At 44.6% G+C, this 22,703-nt stretch overlaps 1 protein-coding gene across 1 annotated transcript in view; it reads left to right on the top strand.

Annotated features, from left to right (window-relative positions):
• The window catches only part of DISC1 (DISC1 scaffold protein), a 345,826-nt gene that overhangs the window by 170,297 nt on the left and 152,826 nt on the right, over positions 1-22,703 (top strand). The window contains 1 exon segment of the mRNA XM_039530205.1: positions 3,468-3,656. Coding sequence (XP_039386139.1) covers positions 3,468-3,656 — 189 coding nt within the window.

Below are 22,703 nucleotides of genomic sequence, written 5' to 3'. Positions count from 1 at the left end.
GGGCGGCGCACTGCGCCGCCCTTCCCCGGTCCTGCGGCCGGGGCAGAAGTGCCTGCGGACGGACCCGTGGTCCCGCGGCTCCGGTGGAGCATCCGCAGGCATGCCTGCGGGAGCTCCGTCTGAGCTGCGGGACCAGCGCACCCGCCGCAGTCATGCCTGCGGGAGCTCAAGCGGAGCCGCGGGAAGAGGGGACCCTCCGCAGTCATGTCAGGCATGACTGCCGGAGCCAAATGCTGCCCTGCCAGGACAATGCCGCCCCATGCGCCTGCTTGGCGTGCTGAGGTCTGGAGCCGGCCCTGATAACCAGCACTACTTTCTTCAGCATTCTAGGTTTTCCTCACAAATTCTGATAAGGGTTTATCGGTTACTGAGTGAGTGTGTAAGATCGTGGGCCTTGAACCAGGACCTGTGAGTCCCTAGACCATGCTCAGACTGTGGCCACCACCCAATAGTTTTCCCAAACTAGTGGAGAAGGGGGCTAGCTAAGCTCTAGCTCACAAAGGCTCTCCCCATAACGCTGATTGAGGAAGATGTCCGGCCCCACCGATTGGCTGGGATGCACTATTTAAAGCAGAGGTACGGGAAGTTGTTTGAGCAACTTGGTGAATCTCTGGTTACTACGAACCCTGCCTGTTTGCCTGACTCCTGCCCCCCAGCCTGTTCCTGTCCCCTTTATTCCAGACCCCTGTCTGTTCATGGTTCCTGCTTTCCTGACGCGCTCCAGGTCCCTGCTCCTATGCCCTGCCCCTGACGCTGTCTCTGGCTCTGACCCTTGGCTTGGCTCCTGAGTCTGTCTTTGGCAATGAACCTTGGCTTGGCACCTGACTCTGACCCTGGCTCCAGTTCCAGGCACCTGATTCTAACCATTAGGCCTGACCGCCTATTCCCCAGACCTTCAGTGAGATCCAAAAGAACACTGTCTACAGTATGGTTGTAGAAATTTAACCCCATGTACGCAGGAAAGTGATAAATTATTGTGCTCAGTTTAGGTAAAATAATTACTTTGTCATCAAAATGAGGCATTTTATCAAATTTATGATATTAACAAAATAAAATATTTTGACAGGTGTCTAAAGGATATTTCTATAGTAACCAAAGTGACTTGTGGTTTCTAAAAAGCAGAAGGGCATTTTTTTATAATGTTGGCAGGTAGGGATATAAATATAATTTTAAAATCAACCTTCTTGTGGCATTTAGAAAGTGCCTATTTTAGTTACTGTGATTGCGGTCAGGAGTTCACTGATGGCACTTTCAGGAGGTGGTGCACAGATCTGTATATGCTTTTCTGATTTTTCATCACAGACTCACAGGCATATTTCTGCTGTCAGGAAAAACTACATCAGGGAGATTTGCCTTATGGGCATATACTTGATGCCTTTTCGTCATAGCCTGAATTTTGATATTAACCTCCCCTCTGGGAATTCATAATCATTCAGCATGTATAAAACTTTCATGTATAGCATCATACCTTCTCCCTAGCTTTTTTCAAAAGTAGAAAAAAGGCTCTAGATTTAATTAAGAATGTCTTCTCTTTCATGTTTTATTAAGGATCCTGTGCACTAAGGCTTGTAATGAGTTCTATTTTCTTTGGAGATACCATTGTGGTGGTGTCAGCCTTGCTGCCTTAGAGACATCTGAATATTTACGATTCATCCATTATTATATGTCAACTTTTTCCTCATTCCTCTTCCCCCCCACCACCTGTGTGGAAGCAAATCACAGATTAGGTTTATAAAATATTTATAGTGGCTCGGGGTAGGTGGGGAGGGGGAGGGCGACAGTTATACACCCTACTGTTAGGGGTTATTTATAATTATTTGTAAAAATTCATGGTATGTTGAAATTTTGGCATATAGGTTCTAACCTAGGCAATAGAAATGGAGATTTTGTTATAAGTAAAGATAAGATTGTTTGGATTGTCTGAAGCTGAAATTTTGCTGATTGGTGCTTTGGGATATTTCTTAAAGGGAAAAAAAACTGTTTACCTTAGAAAATTATCCGTTGTGTATAGGCAGCAGTTTATTGTACTTTTCAACCAAAAATTTCATAAAGCATTTTGGTATGTGGACAATAGATGGAGCTATTATGGTCGGGGATACCTATAATCTATGCCTTCTCTTTTGAGTTTTGAGGTGGTAGATGGCTAATGTATGCACAAGTGGATGTGCTTCGCATTAATTTCTAGAAGCAGCATTTCATCTGTAACCCTTGAATGCCTTTGCTGCTTACATCAAAGCCCCTAAAGGTTATTTTATAGATCTGTCTTTATAGGTACTTATATGGCCCCTGCCACCTTAGGGCTAGTCTACATTTAAATGTTTTACTAGTATAACTATTTTGGTTAGCGGGTGCGATTTTTTTACTGAAATAGTTATACCAGTGAAATCCTTATTGTGAACACAGTTACAGTTGTATAAAAATTACTTATACTGGTATGGTTATTTCCCTTCCCATACGGGAATAGCTATAGTGGTAGAAAGCTCCTTTATACTGCTATAACTGCATCCACACTAGGGAGATTGTGCAATTTTAACTATACTGACATAGTTAAAATGGTACAACTTTCTAGTGTCATTAATGTAATTTATCTTTGTGAGGCAGGGAAGTGCTATTATCTTGATTTTTTACAAAACGAAGCACAGAGAGTTTAAAGACTAATATCACAAGCAAGCCAGCGGTAGAGCTGGGAATTTAACTCAGGACTCCTGACTCCTAGTTCTGATTCTCTAACAGGAATCACACACTGCTCAGGAACTGTAGGCAAAATAAGATGGGAGTATCAGGAATCCTGCATGGCTCCTAAACTACATGTTTCAGGGAGAAAAAGAAGTGGAGATTCCTGATTTTTAAGCACTTATCCATGCAACTTCAGCATTTTCTTAATATATTATTTTTAATAGGTGTATACCATTTACAAACACAGTATGTCCTATATATAAAAACCTTAAGGAAATAATGGTATATGGTATTTATTGTTGTTCAAGAAAGATATTTTCTGGAGCCTAACAGATTGATGGCACCCATTTAAATGTACTATATCATCTGGCAATTATGAATTGAGGTACACTATAAAGCCTGATGATGATCTGATGGACTACAAGGTAATGACCCATGAATTACAAGTGTAAAATTTTCTTCAACTTAAATATCAGACATGGCTTTTCCCCACAAATGTAAAAAATAATTAAAAACTAAAAAGGAAGGAATGTTTTCTGTGTAAAAGAATCTAGGTAAACCATAATTTTGCACATCTTGTTCCAATAGCTTATTAAGAACATTTCCTGTAATGGGATTCAGTGGAGCAGAAAAATTAAACAGAATGCAAAACTCTCCTGTCTTTTATTACTGTTGTTTTAGCCGCTGCTTGGGTGTTTAGTTGCTTAATTTCCTGTGTTTTCTGTGCAATCTACTGATGATGCAAATGTTTGTTTCCTTCTCTCTTATTCTCCCTCCAAATGAATCTGCAGGAAGTAATTTCTGTACTGCTAAGGATCTTGCAGAAGAAATAAGATCATTAACATCTGAGAGAGAAGGGCTGGAGGGACTTCTCAATGAGCTGTTGGTGCTGAATACCAGAAATGTCCGAAAATTAGAGAGAATTAAAGAAGATTACAACAGATTGAAACAAGAACTGGAGCAGGGGGAGTCTGCCTTTGGTAAGTAGTTCACCAGCTGTTGGGTGATTGAAGCTTTGCTTTTCTATATTGTGGGCAGACCAGCATTCTGCTTGATTGGATGAACATCCCTGTGATGTGTGTGACATGTAGAACATACCATTTTTAGGAGGGAAATTTTGGCAGGACCTTGATAAACAGGCTTGTACATGCTGTCAGGCTTTGTCTTGTCATTCATGAGTGACATTTTTTCTAGCTTTGTGTATATTAATTTTGTAGGGTGCTTTTGATATCTCTCTTAGCCCTGATTCTCAAAAAGTCTCTTGTGCTGAAACCTAATTAATAATAATAATAACGCCTTGTGCATGTACATCATGTGCATAATCAAATATCTTGTACATAAATGTTCTTGTGCTTTTTCATCTATGGAAAATGTAGGTTGTCCACAACAATAGGAACCTCTGCCTTTAACATAATTGGATATTTATTCAGGATGTTTGTTGGGAAAGTGTGTAACCCATAGAGGGCTCAAGGTTTTGAAAGCAAGAAGTCTTTATTTAAATAAGTGGTTTAGCGAAAACAGCTAGCAAGTCAACATAAGCAGCCTTTGTGGATTACTGTTTCAAAGTGGAATCAGGAAATTTGATCTGTGATTAAGTGAATGCAACTGACGAAGTAGAGCTGCTTCTAATTTCTGTAGATCCTGTCTTCTGCCTTCCCCTCCTGAAGCCACCCAGTAAGTTACCAGATAAAGTGGCTATGTTGCTTAAGTAAAAGATGGAGTAGTGTTTAATTGACTACAAATACACACATACTATAGTTACCTCTGCCTGCTAAACATAATCTTAGAATTGCTTTCTTGAGAAAGAATTAGAGATAGTTCCAGAGTTTGAAACTCTTTTCCTACCTCAAAATCTTCTGAGCAGTATGTTGGTAGAAGAGACAAAAGCATTGCTCTTTTGGAAGGTTGCTGAGTTGCGTTTCCTAGGTGACCAGACAGGCAAAGCTATCTTAAAAACAAAAAGATGGATTTTGTAGACCACTAAAGAGATTTAAAGCAACAGTACTCTTGAAAACACATGCAGGAAGGGAAGGAAGACGTGTCCTCTACACTACTAGACAAGTATTTATCCTGCTAGAAACTAGAAAAGATCCAGAAAAGTGGAGCAAAAATTGTAATGGTCTTCCTCCAACATTAATGTTCTTCAACATAAGCAAAGTGATCCAAAAGCAGATGATGAAGCATGGTTTCTAATTATTTGGGTTTGCCAGTGGATTGAAGAGGTTTTTTTGGTTCTCCAGGCTGTGCCCTTCATATTGTTACTTGCTCTGTTAGAGAAAGGGAACTTTCCATAACACACAATTTTCCAAATGAGTTCTTCTTTACTGAGCTTTCAGACTGTTTGTGTGAGCTTGTTGAAGCAACAGAACTGGCAGCGCTTCCAAGACTGTCCTTTTTTGAAACACCGAATGTATGCAATGAAGCATCATACTCTGCTGAAATTTACTGCAAATTATGACAATAATAAATTGTAAAGCACTGAGATATGTCAGATTTATTATGCAGATTATAATTTGATTTGTTGTGATTTCACAAGAATAAGTGAAGAAAGTTAATTCTGTATGAAATAAAACCTTATTAAACCAAACCAAATTGCTGAAAGCTGTATAAACCATTAAAATTATTTGATCTTCATATAATCTACACCATTTTACTTTTTGGAAGATAGACACTCCTTTAGATTTGAGAGCATCTAGCATGTGAATTTTGGTTGGAAACAAACCTGTGAAAAGTGGTAAATATCTTGTATTTTAAAAAAAGACATGGAGTTTCATGAACCAGTTGTCTTTTCACATAGTACTTTTATGCTTGGAAAATAAAACATGGAATAGTCTAAACTGCAGATGGCACATTATCATTGAGAAGGCTTTTTCCTGTGATTGCTGCTGTTTATTGAATGTTGCACCCTGTTTTCTATGGCAGACTGATTGGTGATGAGGACAGGTTTTATTTTCTTCAAGGTTATTACATTTAACCTTTAGCAACTGGCAATTGAAATTAGTCGAGTAACTGACTTTGGGATGTTTTGGTGCTCATCACAATATATAGTCTGTGAGCATGCATATTTAGAAAAATGGAGGGAGAAAGAATAGTAGAATAAAGATGAAGATACTGACTGTATAAGGAATATCGATGACAGTAGGGGTTGGTAAATACCCCAGTATGCACACATCTCATTTTTTTGATAAACAGGAATATTTAAGGATAATAATAAGGGTAGATGAGAGCTCCTGAATGATGGGCAGGGAAGTTTAGCGGAACATAGTCTGTCATGATTTTAACTACTTATTTTTATGTAAAATATGTCATTTGATTAGAGAATAAGCAACATAACATTTTCATTTTTTTAAAGCAAAGATTTATTCTTTTAAATGAGGCAGTAGTTAATAATAATAATAATAATAATAATTAATAATGATAAAGATAGAAATATACCTGAACCACTTAATTCATTTTTCCCAGAATCTGTAACAAAAATATTTTGTTAATTCTAGACCATTTTCCCCCTCTTGCATTTCAGAGTTGTGTATTCAGGTATTAGGTGCCTCAGAAGGCTCGTCTTCACTGCAGTGCTAGCTTGAGGTATGCCTCAAATGTTACCACAACGTGACTCCTGTCTATGCACAAAAATCTCTAGCTCAAGTTCAGTGGTGGTTTAAACGTGAGCTAGCTGGCCTGTCAGGGTGAGTGGGTTGAAGCTTGAGTTCTGCCGACTCTTGACCTAGTAACACAGTGGGGGCTCAGCCACTCTGGGCTGCTAATCCAGTCGTTCTGTGTGACTGCTCTCACTTGAGTTTAACTGGAGAGGTGTTAATATGAGCCAACACTACCATGAAGACAAGTCAGTTTCCTTGTTTATACTAGTTTAATTATTTCAGTGGTGTAGTTGATAGTCTTTCACCTTAGACAGCAGATGCTTAATTTTTCTAGCTAGACAATCAGGACAGTGGCATGCCATTGGTTGCCTTCTCTTCCCACTCTTGCTTTATGCTTTTTCTTTCATACTACTTTATATCGGTAGAAAAGCCTTCTACTTCCCCTGCATCAAAAGCCCCTTTTATTCTCCTCCACACCTTTCCTTGAAACCTACTACTTTGGCAAAGCCTTCCTGTGTTGATCTCTTCATTGACTGTTTATGCACATCTTCTCTCTTGAACTTATATATTTTTATTTGTGAGCCTTTCAAGAATCGAGTTTTGTTTATTGAAATAAGTCTTTTGGTAGCTTAGAAGGAGCTGTTTTTCATAAGAAATTTGAAACACTGACTAGAATGTATGTGTGTTTCTTGTGTTTAAATTGGTCACCTGTATTGTACTTTATTAATATTGTTGATTTCTCACTGTAACTCCAATATAACAAAGCAGACGTCAAGGGAAGAGATTTAATCACACAATAATCAGGGCTGGAATTTTAAATAGGGCACATCATTAGCATGTTAATGGATTTTCTCACTTTTTGCCAGCTGCCCAAGTATAAAAGATATTGCAAATGTAGTGCAAAAATCTGGCTTCGCTTACTGTGCTGTGAACTGTCAGGGCTTCGTGTAGGAGACTTAAAAAATACAAAAGGATTTTTAATGAGAATATCAGAAGTATTTTAGATTGCTTTTTATAATAGCGATGTCAACTGATAAGTTAGATGTACTTATTTATATTTTAGGATGAGATAATATTGATTTGCACTTATTTTCATCTGAAGATCTCCAAGCTCTTTACAAAAATGGCTAAATATTATTCTTTGAGTGATTGCTCCTATGCATTCCAGTCAGGTGTGCGCGCCGTGCGTGCACGGCTCTTCGGAACATTTTTACCCTAGCAACTCCGGCGGGCCGGCTGGCGCCCCCTGGAGTGGCGCCGCTATGGTGCCTATTATATACCCCAGCTGGCCCGTCCGCTCCTCAGTTCCTTCTTACCGCCCGTGACGGCCAGTTGGAACTGTGGAGTGCTCTCTGTCCTCCACAACCCTAGCTCTCGCTACTTTTTCTGTACATAGTTGTTTCATTACTTAGTGTAGATAGTTCGTTCAGTTAGTTAGATAGTTTTAGGATAAGGATAAGGGGGGTTTTCCCCCCCTTTTCCTCTACCGGTGCGGGCTCATGCCCAAAGCACCGGGCTTTAAGCCCTGCGCATCTTGCCAGCGGCATATGCCGGTCGGGGATCCGCACGACTCCTGTCTCCGTTGCCTCGGGGAGAGTCACAGGACAGATAAGTGCCCTATCTGTTCGGCATTTAAGCCCCGGACGCGTAAGGAGCGGGACATTCGCCTGAAGCAGCTCCTGATGGAGGTATCGCTCCAGCCCCCGGCACCGACCGCGCCGGCACCGAGGGCTTCATCGGCGCGTAGCGCACCGGCGGCCCCGAGCCGCTCCGGCACCGAGGCTCCTCGACCTCAGCCAGCGGCACCGGCGACCCGGCACCGCTCCCTCTCGCCATCCAGGAAGCGTAAGCCAGCGAAGGCAGCTGCAAAGACCCACGCTCAGGGTCAAGAAGCCCAGCCAATACCACCACCTACGGTACCGGCTGTGGCCGTGCACAGGACGTGCACCGTGCCGTTGCCTCCGGCGCCGCAAGGGCCGTCGAGTCCGGCACCGCCATGCTCCCCGGCGCCGGCCGCGGTTGAGCTGCAGCTGCCATCCAAGCCTGAGACTTTCTCAACGGCGTGGGAGCTCATAGAGCTCACAGAGGCACCGAGCCTCCAGCCCTCGGCACCGCCTGTGCAGGCTGTTGTATCGGCGGGAAAGCCGGCGATGATGATTCGGCCCCCTTCTCCGGACGGACGGCACAGACGGCGCTCCCGGTCCCGGTCTCATTCCCGGTCCCGACGAAGGTCACCGTCCCGCCGCTCAAGATCCTGGCACTGCTCACCATCGCGGTACCGGTCGCCGTCTCAACGCCGGTCGCAGTCCCGGTACCGTTCAACGTCGCGGTACCGGTCGCACTCCCGGCGTCGCTCCAGGTCCCGATCGCCTTCGCGTTGGCACCGACGGAGGTCCGCTTCCCGGTACCGTTCCCGGCACCATGACTCTCGCAGCCGCTCCCGGCACCGCCGGTCCAGATCCCGGTCGAGCTCCCGGCACTGCGGCGGACGTTGGTCTTGGTCACCATCCTGGTACCGTGATGACCGGCACCGATCCTCAGCACCGTCCGGGAACAGGCTGCCACTTTCGATGGCGCAGTCCATCAGCGCCTCTGCACCCCCATGGCCATCTCGCCCTGCGTCGGTCGCTTCCGGGGCAGGCAGCAACGAGCACCTTCCGCCTGCTCCGCCTGGTCAACCTCAGGGTGCACAGCAGTGGGGCTTCTGGGTCCCCTGGGCCCAATACGAGACTCAGGGGGTGCCTTTCCCTCCAAGGGCCCCTGCCTCCGAGCGCAGGGTACCAGAGACCACCGTAAGTAGACCGCCCCCTTCGCCACCGGGTTCGGTTTCGATACCGCCTGACCCCCAGAGGCATCCTCAGCCCGAGCCAGCCGACCAACCGTTAGAAGATCCATCTACGGAGGCTGTAGTCCAGGGCTTATCCTCGTCGTCGTCACCAGATGAGGTGGTGGCCGGAGCATCTGCCACAGATCCTCCACCAATAGACTTGAGGGCCCACCAAGACCTGCTTCGCCGCGTGGCAAAGGCCATCGATCTCCCCGTGGCGGAGGTCCAGGAGGACGAGGACCCAGTGACGAACGTCATTGGAGCGGAGGCTCCAGTACGGGTGGCCTTACCGTTCATCCGTACGATCCAAAAGAACGCCACGACAATCTGGCAGTCACCGGCGTCCGTCCCTCCTACTGCCCGCGGGGTCGAGCGAAAGTACTCCGTCCCCCCCACGGGATATGAGTATTTGTATACTCACCCGGCCCCAGACTCGTTGGTCGTACAGTCGGTCAACGACAGGGAGAGGCATGGTCAGCCCGCCCCAGCGCCGAAGTCTAAGGAGGCGAGGCGGATGGATCTGTTGGGCCGCAAGGTCTACTCTGCTGGCGGTCTGCAACTTCGGATCGCCAATCAGATGGCTCTCCTTGCCAGGTACGCCTATGACATCATGGTGTCCCTGGGAAGTTTACAGAACTGCTCCCAACAGCCTCCCGCCAGGAGTTCTCGGCGCTGTTGGACGAAGGGAAAAAATCTTCCAGGTCCTCCATCCAGGCCGCTCTTGACTCCGCGGACTCGGGAGCAAGGACCCTGGCCTCAGGAGTGACTATGAGGCGCATCTCCTGGCTGCAGTCCTCCACCCTACCACCGGAGGTGCAGTACACGCTGCAGGACCTGCCTTTTGATACTCAGGGTCTGTTCTCGGAAAAAACTGATTCCCGGATCCAGACCCTGAAGGACGGTCGCATAGCCATCCGCACTCTCGGGATGCATACACCGGCAACACAGCGCAGGTCCTTCAGGCAGCAACCCTCCCGGCCTTTCACTCAGCCACGGTACCGTCCCTACAACAGCAAACGGCCTGGCCTAAATCGCCGTCAACCATCCGGCAACAGACGCAAGCAGGCCCAGGCCCCTTCCAAGGCCCCTCAAGGGTCCAAACAGGCCTTTTGATGGGACGCCCGAGGACGGCCCATCACTCTTCCTACCGGATCCTACCCTTTTGTTTTACAACCGCCTTTCCCATTTCTTTTCGGCGTGGTCCCAAATAACAACGGACAACTGGGTGCTTCAAACAGTTCAGTCGGGATACCGCCTTCAGTTTGTTTCGCCCCCCCTTCCCACCCACCCTCCCTGTCCCTCTTCAGGGACCCCTCTCACGAGCAACTCCTCTTACAAGAGGTCCAGCCTCTGTTGAGCGTGGGTGCCATAGAGGCAGTGCCTCAAGACAGGCGGGGCAGGGGATTCTATTCCCGATATTTTCTCATCCCCAAAGCGAAAGGAGTGCTACGTCCTATCCTGGACCTTCGAGAGCTGAACAAGTATCTGCTCAAGCCCAAGTTTCGCATGGTCACCTTGGGGACCATCATTCCCTCTCTGGATCCGGGAGACTGGTTTGCCGCCCTCGACATGAAGGACGCGTACTTCCATGTCGCGATCTACCCTCCCCATCGACGCTACCTACGTTTCATGGTCAACAACGCACACTACCAGTTCGCAGTGTTACCATTAGGCCTATCCACCGCACCGAGGGTGTTTACCAAGTGCATGGCAGTTGTTGCCGCAGCCCTCCGCCGTCGTCATATACACGTCTACCCGTATCTAGACGACTGGCTGGTTCGCGGAACGTCTCGGCGGCTGGTAATGGACCAGATGACAAAAATCCTGTCTCTATTTCAACGGCTCGGTCTTCTCATCAATGCCGAGAAGTCCTCCTTAATTCCATCGCAGCGGGTGGAGTTCATTGGAGCGGTTCTCGACTCCAAGTTGGCCAGGGCCTGCCTACCGCGATCTCGGCACCAGACACTGGTCTCCGTCATTCGAGACCTCATCACCTTTCCTACCACGACGGTGCGATCCTGCCTCCGCCTCCTGGGCCACATGGCATCCTGTACGTATGTCACCGTGTACGTGCGGCTCCACCTTCGCCCGTTCCAGTCCTGGCTAGCATCGGTGTACCGCCCGCATCGAGACCCTGTCGACATGGTGGTCACGGTCACCAAGCCAACCCTCGAGTCCCTCAGCTGGTGGCTAGACCCAGACGTCGTGTGTGCGGGAGTCCCGTTTCACCCTCCTCGCCCATCCGCCACTCTGACCACGGATGCCTCAGCGCTCGGCTGGGGGGCTCATCTGGGCGACCTTCACACCCAAGGTCTTTGGTCACCCCAAGAGCTCGCTCTGCACATCAACATCCGCGAGCTGCGAGCGATCCGTTTGGCGTGTCACACCTTCTGCACCCGCCTGCAAGGCTGCTGCGTGACAGTGTTCACGGACAACACGACAGCGATGTTCTACGTGAACAAGCAGGGCGGAGCCCGCTCCTCCCTCCTCTGCAAGGAAGCGCTGCTCCTGTGGGACTTCTGCGTGACCCACTCAATTCACCTGGAAGCGTCCTTTCTTCCGGGAGTGCAGAACACGCTGGCCGACCATCTCAGCAGGTCGTTCCTCTCCCACGAGTGGTCCCTCCGTCCAGATGTCGTGCACACAATCTTCCGGAGGTGGGGGTTTCCCCAAATAGACCTATTTGCCTCCAAGGAGAACAGGAAGTGCCACCTGTTTTGCTCGTTCCGGGGTCACTCGCCAGGCTCCCTGTCGGACGCCTTCCTTTACTCCTGGAAGGATCACCTCCTCTACGCCTTCCCTCCGTTCCCGCTCGTGCACCGAGTGCTACAGAAGCTTTGGAGGGACAGAGCCCACGTCATACTCGTAGCTCCGGCCTGGCCGAGGCAGCACTGGTACACCCTGCTGCTCGAGCTCTCCGTTCGGAATCCCATCCCCCTTCCGTTATGGCCGGACCTCATCACGCAGGACTTCGGCAGACTCCACCATCCGAACCTGCAGTCCCTCCATCTTACAGCTTGGTACCTGCGTGGTTGACCCGCGCGGAGAGGGACTGTTCGGCGGTGGTACAGCAAGTCCTGCTAGAGAGTAGAAAGCCTTCCACTCGCTCCACCTACCTTGCGAAATGGAAGCGATTTGCGCTCTGGTATGACCAACGAGGCCTCAATCCCTTCGTAGTCCCTGTCCCTACCATCCTGGACTACCTCTGGTACCTTAAGGAGCAAGGTCTGGCGGTCGCCTCCTTGAGGGTACACCTGGCAGCGGTGTCTGCCTTTCGTCCATCTACGGGAGGTCGGTCCGTCTTCTCCAACCAGATGGTTTCCCGCTTCCTTAAAGGCCTGGACCACTTGTACCCGCCCGTGCAGCGTCCTGCCCCGACCTGGGATTTGAACCTCGTTCTGGCCAAGCTTATGGGACCGCCCTTCGAGCCTCTAGCCACGTGCTCTCTGCTCTACCTCTCCTGGAAGACAGCCTTCCTCATCGCAATTACATCAGCGAGACGAGTCTCTGAGCTCCGTGCTCTAACGGTTGGTCCACCATACACCGTCTTCCACGGAGACAAGGTGCAGCTTCGACCACACCCGGCCTTCCTCCCTAAGGTGGTGTCGGCCTTCCACCTCAACCAGGAGATCTTCCTCCCGGTCTTCTTCCCGAAGCCGCATGCCTCACCTCGTGAGCAACAGCTTCACACCCTGGACGTCCGCAGGGCGCTTGCCTTTTACATCAAGCGGACGAAGCCCTTCCGATGTTTGACCCAGCTGTTTATAGCAGTCGCCGACCGCATGAAGAGCGAGCCGGTCTCCTCGCAGCGAATTTCCTCATGGGTTACGGCATGTATTCGGACGTGCTACGAGCTTGCTCACGTGCCACCATGCCGCCTCACTGCTCACTCGACGAGAGCGCACGCCTTGTCGGCCGCCTTCCTGGCCCATGTCCCCATCCAGGACATCTGTAGAGCGGCTACCTGGTCTTCTGTCCACACCTTCGCCTCCCACTACACGTTGGTGAAGCAATCAAGAGACGATGCAGCCTTCGGCTCCTCAGTATTACACTCCGCCACGTCTCACTCCGACCCCACCGCCTAGGTAAGGCTTGGGAATCACCTGACTGGAATGCATAGGAGCAATCACTCGAAGAAGAAGAGACGGTTACTCACCGTAGTAACTGTTGTTCTTCGAGATGTGTTGCTCCTATCCATTCCAGACCCGCCCTCCTTCCCCACTGTCGGAGTAGCCGGCAAGAAGGAACTGAGGAGCGGATGGGCCGGCTGGGGTATATAACAGGCGCCATAGCGGCGCCACTCCAGGGGGCGCCCGCCGGAGTTGCTAGGGTAAAAATGTTCCGAAGAGCCGTGCACGCGCGGCGCGCACACCTGACTGGAATGGATAGGAGCAACACATCTCAAAGAACAACAGTTACTACGGTGAGTTTTCTGACTCCCAGCCTCTTGCTCTAACCACTGGAATTCATTAGAGTAGATAGATGAATTTGAAATGATCTGCTGACCAAATCTCTCTCTAAAACAGTGCTGTCATGGTAGGGGAAATCTTATCGTATGGTAGCTAAGACAACCAAAACCCTATTCCAGAAAAGTGATATTTAATTGGAAAAAGCACAATGAAGGGCCACAACATGACAGGGGTGTGGAACAGCTTCCATATGAGGAGAGACTAAAAATATTGGGACTATTCAGCTTGGAAAAGAGATGACTAAGGGAGGGGGGAGCATATTTAGGGTTGACAACCCCCCTGAATTGTCTGAGAGTCTACTAGAATTGGCATCGATCTCCCAGTGACTATTGAAAGCAATCTGGGAAATGTTAATAGGCTGCTAAAAGGTCCGGTTGGTGGCACTGTGGGGCTCCCTACTTGCCCTGGCTCCGTGTGGCTCCTGGAAGCGGGTGACGTGTCTGGCTCCTAGGCGGAGGGGCGGCCAGAGGGTCTCTGCCTGCTGCCTCCGGCCTGAGTGCCAACTCCGCAGCTCCCATTGGCCAGGAACCGCAGCAAATGGGAGCTGCGGGAGCAATGCCTGCAGCACCTGAAGAAGAGCTCTGTGTAAGCTCGAAAGATTGTGTCTTTCACCAACAGAAGTTGGTCCAATGAATGCTATTCTCTCACCCACCTTGTCTCTGTCATTGAGTATGCACATGCTACATGTTTATACAGTATATTTATAAGGGACTTGTCCTTTAATGAAGAGAAAGCTATACAGGGTTCTGTTTTTTTAATATTTCTTCCAACTATATGGCTTGTACTTGGGTGCTGAAAATTAAAATATACGATTATAATTTATCAAAATGTACCTCGAAATATGGTAAGAAATTTGTCCTATTTTAATTAAAGTAAGTGTTCAATAAACTATATATTCAGTCATTGTACGGGATGCAGTTAACTACCCTGTAACATAATATTCATGTGGGTACCAGAAACCGTTAATGAGTACTTAAAATAATACAAGCTTTGCATAATCAAATATTTATGAAGAGGGGTCTTTCTGACTCTCTGACAAACCCACATATTCGTATAACATGATTTGATGTTTAACATGATTACCTAACTAATGATGAATGGTTATTCCAAAGTGTTTTCTGACTGAATTTTTTTAAAGATATATTTTTGTACTCTGTCAGTTTGGGCCAATTTAATCTGTGTCAGAAATCGCCATATAATAAATTAAAAGTACACGGTAACCCTCTTGTGGAAAATCTTTTTTATTTATTTAAATATATAATATTAACAATAGCTGTTAGAGTGGAAAATAAGGAAGACTTTTATAGCTTAATTTTTTGTAATTTTTTTAGAAATATCTAGAAATTAATTGTTATAAAACTTTACAGAATTTTTAACTGTTCCAAAAAAGGGCCATCTGAAAAGCTGTACATACCACACTGTGACAAAATCATCCCAGGTGTAGTTTAATTGATTTCCATGGAGTTATTATATAAGAAATGATTTGGTCCAATATGTTTGCAGCATCTGCACAAAATAAGTTCTCTGAGCTGAATAGGTTCTCCATAGAGTTTCCACAATTAATCATATGTTTGAGAATGACTATTTGATCCTAAACTGAAAAGATGAACCTTCTGATTGCATCTTTTTAAATAAATCATTAAAGGGAGATGACCTAGTGTGTAATAGATGGACTTCCATCAGAGGGAAGCTATTCCCAATCACATTATATGTCCACTTCCAATTTGTATAAGGTTATTACTTTCTAGAGGACCCAATATATACTCTAGAGAAATTATATGAAATGCTTGTTGCTAAAACTAGAGGTTGAAGGGAGTGGATTATTGCTTTTGTCTACAGCCATATCTTTTTAAACTGTGACCTTGTCAGATTTCACAAGGTAAGTAGAGTGAGCCCTCATTGGTAGTTGGTTATGAAATCCAAGATATTGTAGGAAATGCTGTTGGTGATTAGATTGGTGGATTTCTTCCTTCTGAGCTGGCATTCAGCTGATGCTCCAGCGTGGTGCTGGGCAGCTTTCTTTCAGGCAAGATATAAAACCAAGATCCTTAATAATTGTTGTCTTTTTTAAAAAAAACCAAAAATCTTATAACTATCTTTGCAAGAATAGGGGTATGTCACCCAAATTCCAGTTTGAGTGATTGCACTCTGATGGTTTAAATTCCCCCTTCCATTTCATTTGGAGAATGTGTTCTTCACTTCCTGGTCTTAATTGTTGGGTATTGGTAAATATCTTCCATGCTCCAACTCATTAGTAGCAGCGTCTGATTGATTGTTGAAGAGATTCCTGTGTTTATGGCATTTCTGAAAATTGGAATCTTTCCGGATAATAGCACTATGTAAAAGTTTTTTATTTTTGTGAATTTCAAATATAGAATTGATAAAAGAACAATTTAAAACTGGATGACCATTACAGAAGAGCAATAGGTCTCCTATAGTTAAGACCAGCTTTTTGTTTAAAGCTTGACTCTTCTAAGTGCATTAAAAGCTACAAGGTTACTTAAAATTTGGTGTGTTTCATGAGTGTGTGGAGATCTGTTAGTTGTCCAAGTTTGAGGCCATTTGACCAAGGGGTCTCGAGATACAGTGCTCCTCCCTCCTCCCCCAACCCCCTAAAAGGCTTTTTTCTTAAAATTTAGAGATTCTGGCAACCTATTTTTGCTCACAGATAGAGAGCAAACTAGGGCTTAGATCATCACACCACAGTGTTCAACACTCCAGGTTACCCCAACAGCATGCATGGCGCCCACCAGCCCTTTGGAGGAAATATAATTAAAATGTTATTTGAAAAAGATTTTGCTTCTCCAGTTAGGCTAGTTGCAAGCCTCATGTGCTTATTCCCTCTCCTAAGGGATTATTCTGAGCATGGGTGGGGGGGCTAACTATCTGGAAAACGATGTCTACATCGCAGGACCTCGGTGGCTCCTAGGACATGTCATTGCCATTGAATCTGAGCACCAGCCCACAGCAGAAATCTGAAGTTTAAAAAAAAGCACGTGTATTGCTCCAATGGGCCTGTATCAAAGGGGGGGAGGTATTTGGGGGAAATGTAATCTGAGTACAGCAGAATATTCAGAAGACGATGCAACTATTTTTGGAAAAGAAAGAAAACTACACAAGAAAATGTTTGCTAGGAGGGGATGGTGATTGGGGTAGAAGTGTAGGTAGCAATAAGGGGAGAATTGCAATTGGGGAATTGGGTGAGGGGGAGGGGCAGAACACTAGGAAGGGAAAAATAGGGGCGAGTAACAGGTAGACTGGAGGGAGAATAGTGCAGGGGTGCCAGTCAGTTTAATGGGATGGGATCGGGACGGGAGGCTGGAAATGTTGGTCGGGAGAGGCTACATGTTGCAGGAAATGGTGTGGCAGTGTTGTGAACAAGGAGAGACAGTCACCAATCTTCTCTCACGTGCATAAATCTAGTGCAACACTCCTGTAATTGAACTGTCACGGTTTTGGGACACAGACGATGGATGAGATTTCTCTCGCCAGCCCTGTTAGGAACTACAGATTGGAAACAGTTCAAAGCACGACCATTATTCCCATTCCACTATAACAACATGTACAGGGGGGAGGGGGAGGGAGCATTGAGGAATCACATAGCAACCATGTAGCAAAGACCACTGGACTGGGACTGTTCCTAGCTCTGCCTCTGGCCTGCCACATGACCTTAACTTCACCTCTCTGTGTCTGTTTCCTATCTATAAAATGGGGATAACGATGTAAAGTTCTTTGATATCTAGTGATGAAAAGCACTCCATGAAATCTAGGTCTTTTGATTATAAACTAGATACAGTAGCATATCAGCTTTCAATCCTAGTTGAGAACTACAGGTGCCTTAATGACCGCTAACTCTAACCAACAAACATTTCTTTCTATTTAAAGACCTCAGAAACTAAATGGCAAAAAAATTAATTAACTCAGAGTTCAGGATGCCTGGTGATAGCTTGTGCCCTTCCAGAATGTTGACTTCAGCAAAACCCAATCTTCTGAAACCCAGACAATACAGAGTGAAGATAATAGACTCCCTTTGACTTCCATGGACTTTGGATCAGGCTCTTCATGGGTTGAATGCTCTTAGGTGAGCCTCTACTCCCGCCTTCCTTATGGGTAGGGCCATACCAAATTCACAGTCCATTTTGTTGAATTTCATGGTCATGGCATTTTAAAAATCTCGAATTTCATGGTTTCAGATATTTAAATCTTGAATTTCATGGTGTTGTGACAAAGCAGGAATACATATTTAAAAATGGCAAAATATACACATGTAAAGTCTTTAAGTCAGCATTTCTCAATCTGGGGGTCCCAACCCAAAAGATGGGATTGCGGTATTGCCACCCTTTCTTCTGCACTGCTGCTGGTGGCAGTGCTGCCTTCAGAGCTGGGCGCCAAGCTGCAGCGCAGCTCTCAGGCCGTCCAGCTCTAAAGGCAGTGCAGAAGTAAGGGTGGCAATACCACAAGCCCCCTAAAATAGGCTTGTGACCCCCTTTTAGGTCGAGACCCCAAGTTTGAGGAACACTGTGTGCTTTTTTATACTTTTACCCCATAGTACTATAGCATAGGGTAAAAGTACATGAAAGACCAGATGTCATGGCGGAGACCAGATTTCACTACCTGTGAACATGTTTTTCATGGCTGTGAATTTGGTAGGGACCTACTTATGAGACTTGTTAGTTTAGGAAATCTTCACTTAAATTGAAAAAAATGTTTAATCAGTACTTTATGCCGCAGCCATAGAGACATGGTGAAATCTGACCACAGAACAGAGGTGTTAGTTCTTTAGGTATTATGGTATTCACAAGATAGTAAAAATGTAGTTACACGAGGCAGAGTTTGATCAGCACTTTTGGGATAACAACCGTTTTCTTTTGAAAATTACCAAGGATCTTTAGTTACCACAAATGCTTATGGCTGCCAGATTTTACAACTTTTATTTTGTTCCCTTATACTAGTATAAATATAATTTAACTCTATTTGAATCAATGATATACATGAGCATAAAAATTGTCCTCTAACACCATGCTAGGGTATTGGTTTGGTAACCACATAGAAAATACTGGAAACCTACTGACCTCTGTACTTACCTACATGCCTCCAGCTTTCATCCAGACTACATCACATGATCCATTGTCTGCAGCCAAGCTCTAAGATACAACCACATTTGCTCCAATCCCTCAGACAGAGACAAACACCTACAAGATCTCTATCAAGCGTTCTTACAACTACAATACCCACCTGCTGAAGTGAAGAAACAGACTGACAGAGTCAGAAGAATACCCAGAAGTCACCTACTCCAGGACAGGCCCAACAAAGAAAGTAACAGAACGCCACTAGCCGTCATCTTCAGCCCCCAACTAAAACCTCTCCAGTGCATCATCAAGGATCTACAACCTATCCTGAAGGATGATCCCTCACTCTCACAGATCTTGGGAGATAGGCCAGTCCTCGTTTACAGACAGCCCTCCAACCTGAACCAAATACTCACCAGCAATCACACCACACAAGAAAAACACTAATCCAGGAACCTATCCTTGCAACAAAGCCCGTTGCAAACTGTCCACATATCTATTCAAGGGACACCATTATAGGACCTAATCACATCAGCCACACCATCAGAGGCTCGTTCACCTGCACATCTACCAATATGATATATGCCATCATGTGCCAGCAATGCCCCTCTGTCATGTACATTGGCCAAACCGGACAGTCTCTACGCAAAAGAATAAATCGACACAAATCAGACATCAAGAATTATAACATTCAAAAACCAGTAGGAGAATACTTCAATCTCCCTGGTCACTCGATTACAGACCTAAAAGTCGCAATATTACAACAAAAAAACTTCAAAAACAGACTCCAACAAGAAACTGCAGAATTGGAATTAATTTGCAAACTGGATACTGTTAAATTAGGCTTGAATAAAGACTGGGAGTGGATGGGTCATTACACAAAGTAAAAACTATTTCCCCAAGCTAATTTATCCCCTACTGTTACTCACACCTTCTTGTCAACTGTTTGAAATGGGTCATCCTGATCATCACTAGAAAAGCGTTTTTCTCCTGCTGATAATAGCCCACCTTAATTGATTAGTCTGGTTACAGTGTGTATGGCAACACCCATTTTTCATGTTCTCTGTGTATATACATCTTCCCACTGTATTTTCCACTACATGCATCCGATGAAGTGAGCTTTAGCCCATGAAAGTTTATGCTCAAATAAATTTGTTAGTCCCTAAGGTGCCACAAGTACTCCTCATTCCTTTTTCTTAATGAGTTACCATAGCAACTTCATTTTGGGGGTTTCTTTGGAAGTATTCCAAATAATATCAATATAATGATCAGGCCTGCCCCTGTTTATGACCTGACAAGGACAAGACAACAGCATAAGGCAGTCTTAACTTCTGTGATTTTAATTGAATAAGCTATAATTAATAAATCACTTTTAGATCCTCTGTGATTAAGGTACTATAAAAATCAAAGCTGAAGTTTTCAAAACTTACAAAGTTTTGGATGCTGAATTCCCATTAAAATGAATATGAATTGGTCATCCAAAACCTCCAGGCAGCTTTCAGAACATCAGCTGTATGATAATATTTACCATTAGAGCAAATATCATCATCATTTGAGCAAATCACTGTAATTTCACCAAGGCAGTGTCACAATTCAGCACTTAAGTAGCTACTCAAATTTAAGTATGTATTTAACTCCATCTCTGTTCATGTGACAAATGTACTTAAAGTTAAGCACGTTCTTAAGTACTTTGTTGAATTGGGCCTGATATACCTTATTTGGGAAAGAATTTGATAGTCTTATCCTAACCTAGAATTTGGAACATTTAGAATAACTAACAAAATACTGTGTGAAGTGTCTTGATTTTTTTCTTCATTTCTTCCCCAAATATATAAGGAAGAACCTTTCCAAAGCACTACTTAATCCTTTCTCAGAGTTAAAAGTTTGCATTTGTACCCAGTGTTGTGATAGGAATTAAGGAATATTGAGGAGCACCAGCGTCAAAACAGAAAAACACTAGCAGATTTTCTAGGAAAATGTCCTCTTCATTTCCTTTTCTTTTTTTTCTTTTTGCCTTGAGATGTTGACCTTTGAGAGTGTCTCTTGCAGTCGTGCAACATTAAATACAGAGTTATTTCAAATGCTGATTTAAATGGACATGTAGGTCCATTTTCAAAGTAAAGGTTGTCTTGTCTAATTTTTTTAGCTTGTAAATCTTTAACTAGTGTATTTAAGTTTTGATAAGAATGTTTTCGTAGAATTAAAAATTATATCTCAAACGTGTTAGGCAGAAGATCATTTTGGTTTCTACTTTCAAACTGTGGAGACAAATGAAATGAAATTCTAAGAAGCAAATTCACTGGTGAAGTTAATGACAGTGCATATTGCATAGTAGGTGTAATTTGATTATAAAGATGAAATTCACCTTGGCTCAGGGGGCCAGAACAAGGCCCACCCACCATTTAAGTCCCATAGAAGGCTTAAAAATGGGACTTAAATGTTGTATATAGTTTGTGTTGGCTGCCTGCACAGGGGTGATTTCACGCAGTATGAAAGTAAGTGGTAAAGTGTGGAGTAATTGCCACTGAACTGCCTTTCAGAGTGTGCAAAAAAGGTGTAATTTAACAGACTGGTTCGTTTATCAGGAAAAGCAGTTAGAAGGATGATGTTTTCTTTTTTTTTTTTTTAAAGGAGACTTCCCTTATTTTAACTTACATCCTCCTATTAATCGTATTTCCTGCTAGCTCCTCTCTGTCCCTCACTTCATTATTTTTGTTTTGCACACCCATTGAATGCCAAATTATTGCAAGTTATTGCTGATTTGCCATTTATAGGCCAAGTCCTTCTCTGTGTTACGCCATTTTTAGTTTGATATAAATTCATTGTAATCAGTGGAGTTATACAGTAGAACCTCAGCGTTACAAACAGGAGAGTTACGAACTGATCGGTTGACCACACATGTCATTTGGAACCAGAAGTACACAATTAGGCAGCAGCAGAGACCCAAATAAATAAATAATTAAATACAGAACAGTACTGTATTAAATGTAAACTACTAAAAGATAAAGGGAAAGTTCAAAAAAGATTTGACAGGGTAAAGAAACTTTCTTTTCTTGTTTCATTTAAATTAAGATAGTTAAAAGCAGCATTTTTTTTCTGCATATTAAAGTTTCAAAGCTCAATTAATGTTCAGTAGTAAACTTTTGAAAGAACAACCATAACATTTTGTTCAGTTACGAACATTTCAGAGTTATGAACAACCTCCTTTCCCGAGGTGTTTGGAACTTTGACATTCTTCTATACTGACATAACATTGGAGTAACGAAGTGGTGAATTTGGCCCTCGTATAAAATATGCAAAACTTTAGACCATTTAGATCAATGTTGAATTTGATTCTAATTCTGCAGTGACTTCTTCTGAAGACATATTAGGCCAGACTCAACCGTGGTGTAACTCATTTGTGAAGATCAAGCTGCAGACTCACTCTTGGCTTCATCGTCCATGAGTAATATGCCTATCCCAAATTCATGCTGATAAAACCTTCATACCAACACGCCATCAAATATGTGCTGAATACACCATGTTTGTTCTGTTGGGAAGCTGGGAGGCTCTTCTGATGTTATATAACTCTCATTTCTAGCTCTGCAGCATGGTAGATACCATTCTTTGAAAATATGAAAGTTTAAAGTATCAAAAACCCATCACTGGCCCAGGAATAAGTTTGTTACCCATTCTTGGCCTCAGGGCTGGGGTAATTATGAGTGGGGAATTGCACATTTGGAAGAATTGTAAAAATAATGGGTGTTGGAAGGTGTGTAGAATGTTAAAATAAGTCCCAGAGAAATGGATTACTAGACCAGAGGCCCAATGACACTGTAAACCTGTATAGCTATATTTACATACAGCTACAAATAGATTTCAAAGGGTGTTTCAAAGAAAGGGTAATATTATTATCCCTGTTTTACATATGAGGAAACTGAGATACAGAGTAGATTGGTTTTGTAGTTCATTGGATAGTGTTGTACTTCCACATAGATATTTTCTCCATGCATTTCGTTGAGCATGTATATGAGGACTTCAATTCTATGACACTCTGATCCTGAATTTTTGACAGGTTGAAAATTTG

The sequence above is a fragment of the Mauremys reevesii genome, linkage group 3 (assembly GCF_016161935.1).
Source record: "Mauremys reevesii isolate NIE-2019 linkage group 3, ASM1616193v1, whole genome shotgun sequence".
NCBI lineage: Eukaryota > Metazoa > Chordata > Testudines > Geoemydidae > Mauremys > Mauremys reevesii.
The sequence above is the reverse complement of the archived record's forward strand: the minus strand, read 5'-3'. Positions and strand labels throughout refer to the sequence as shown.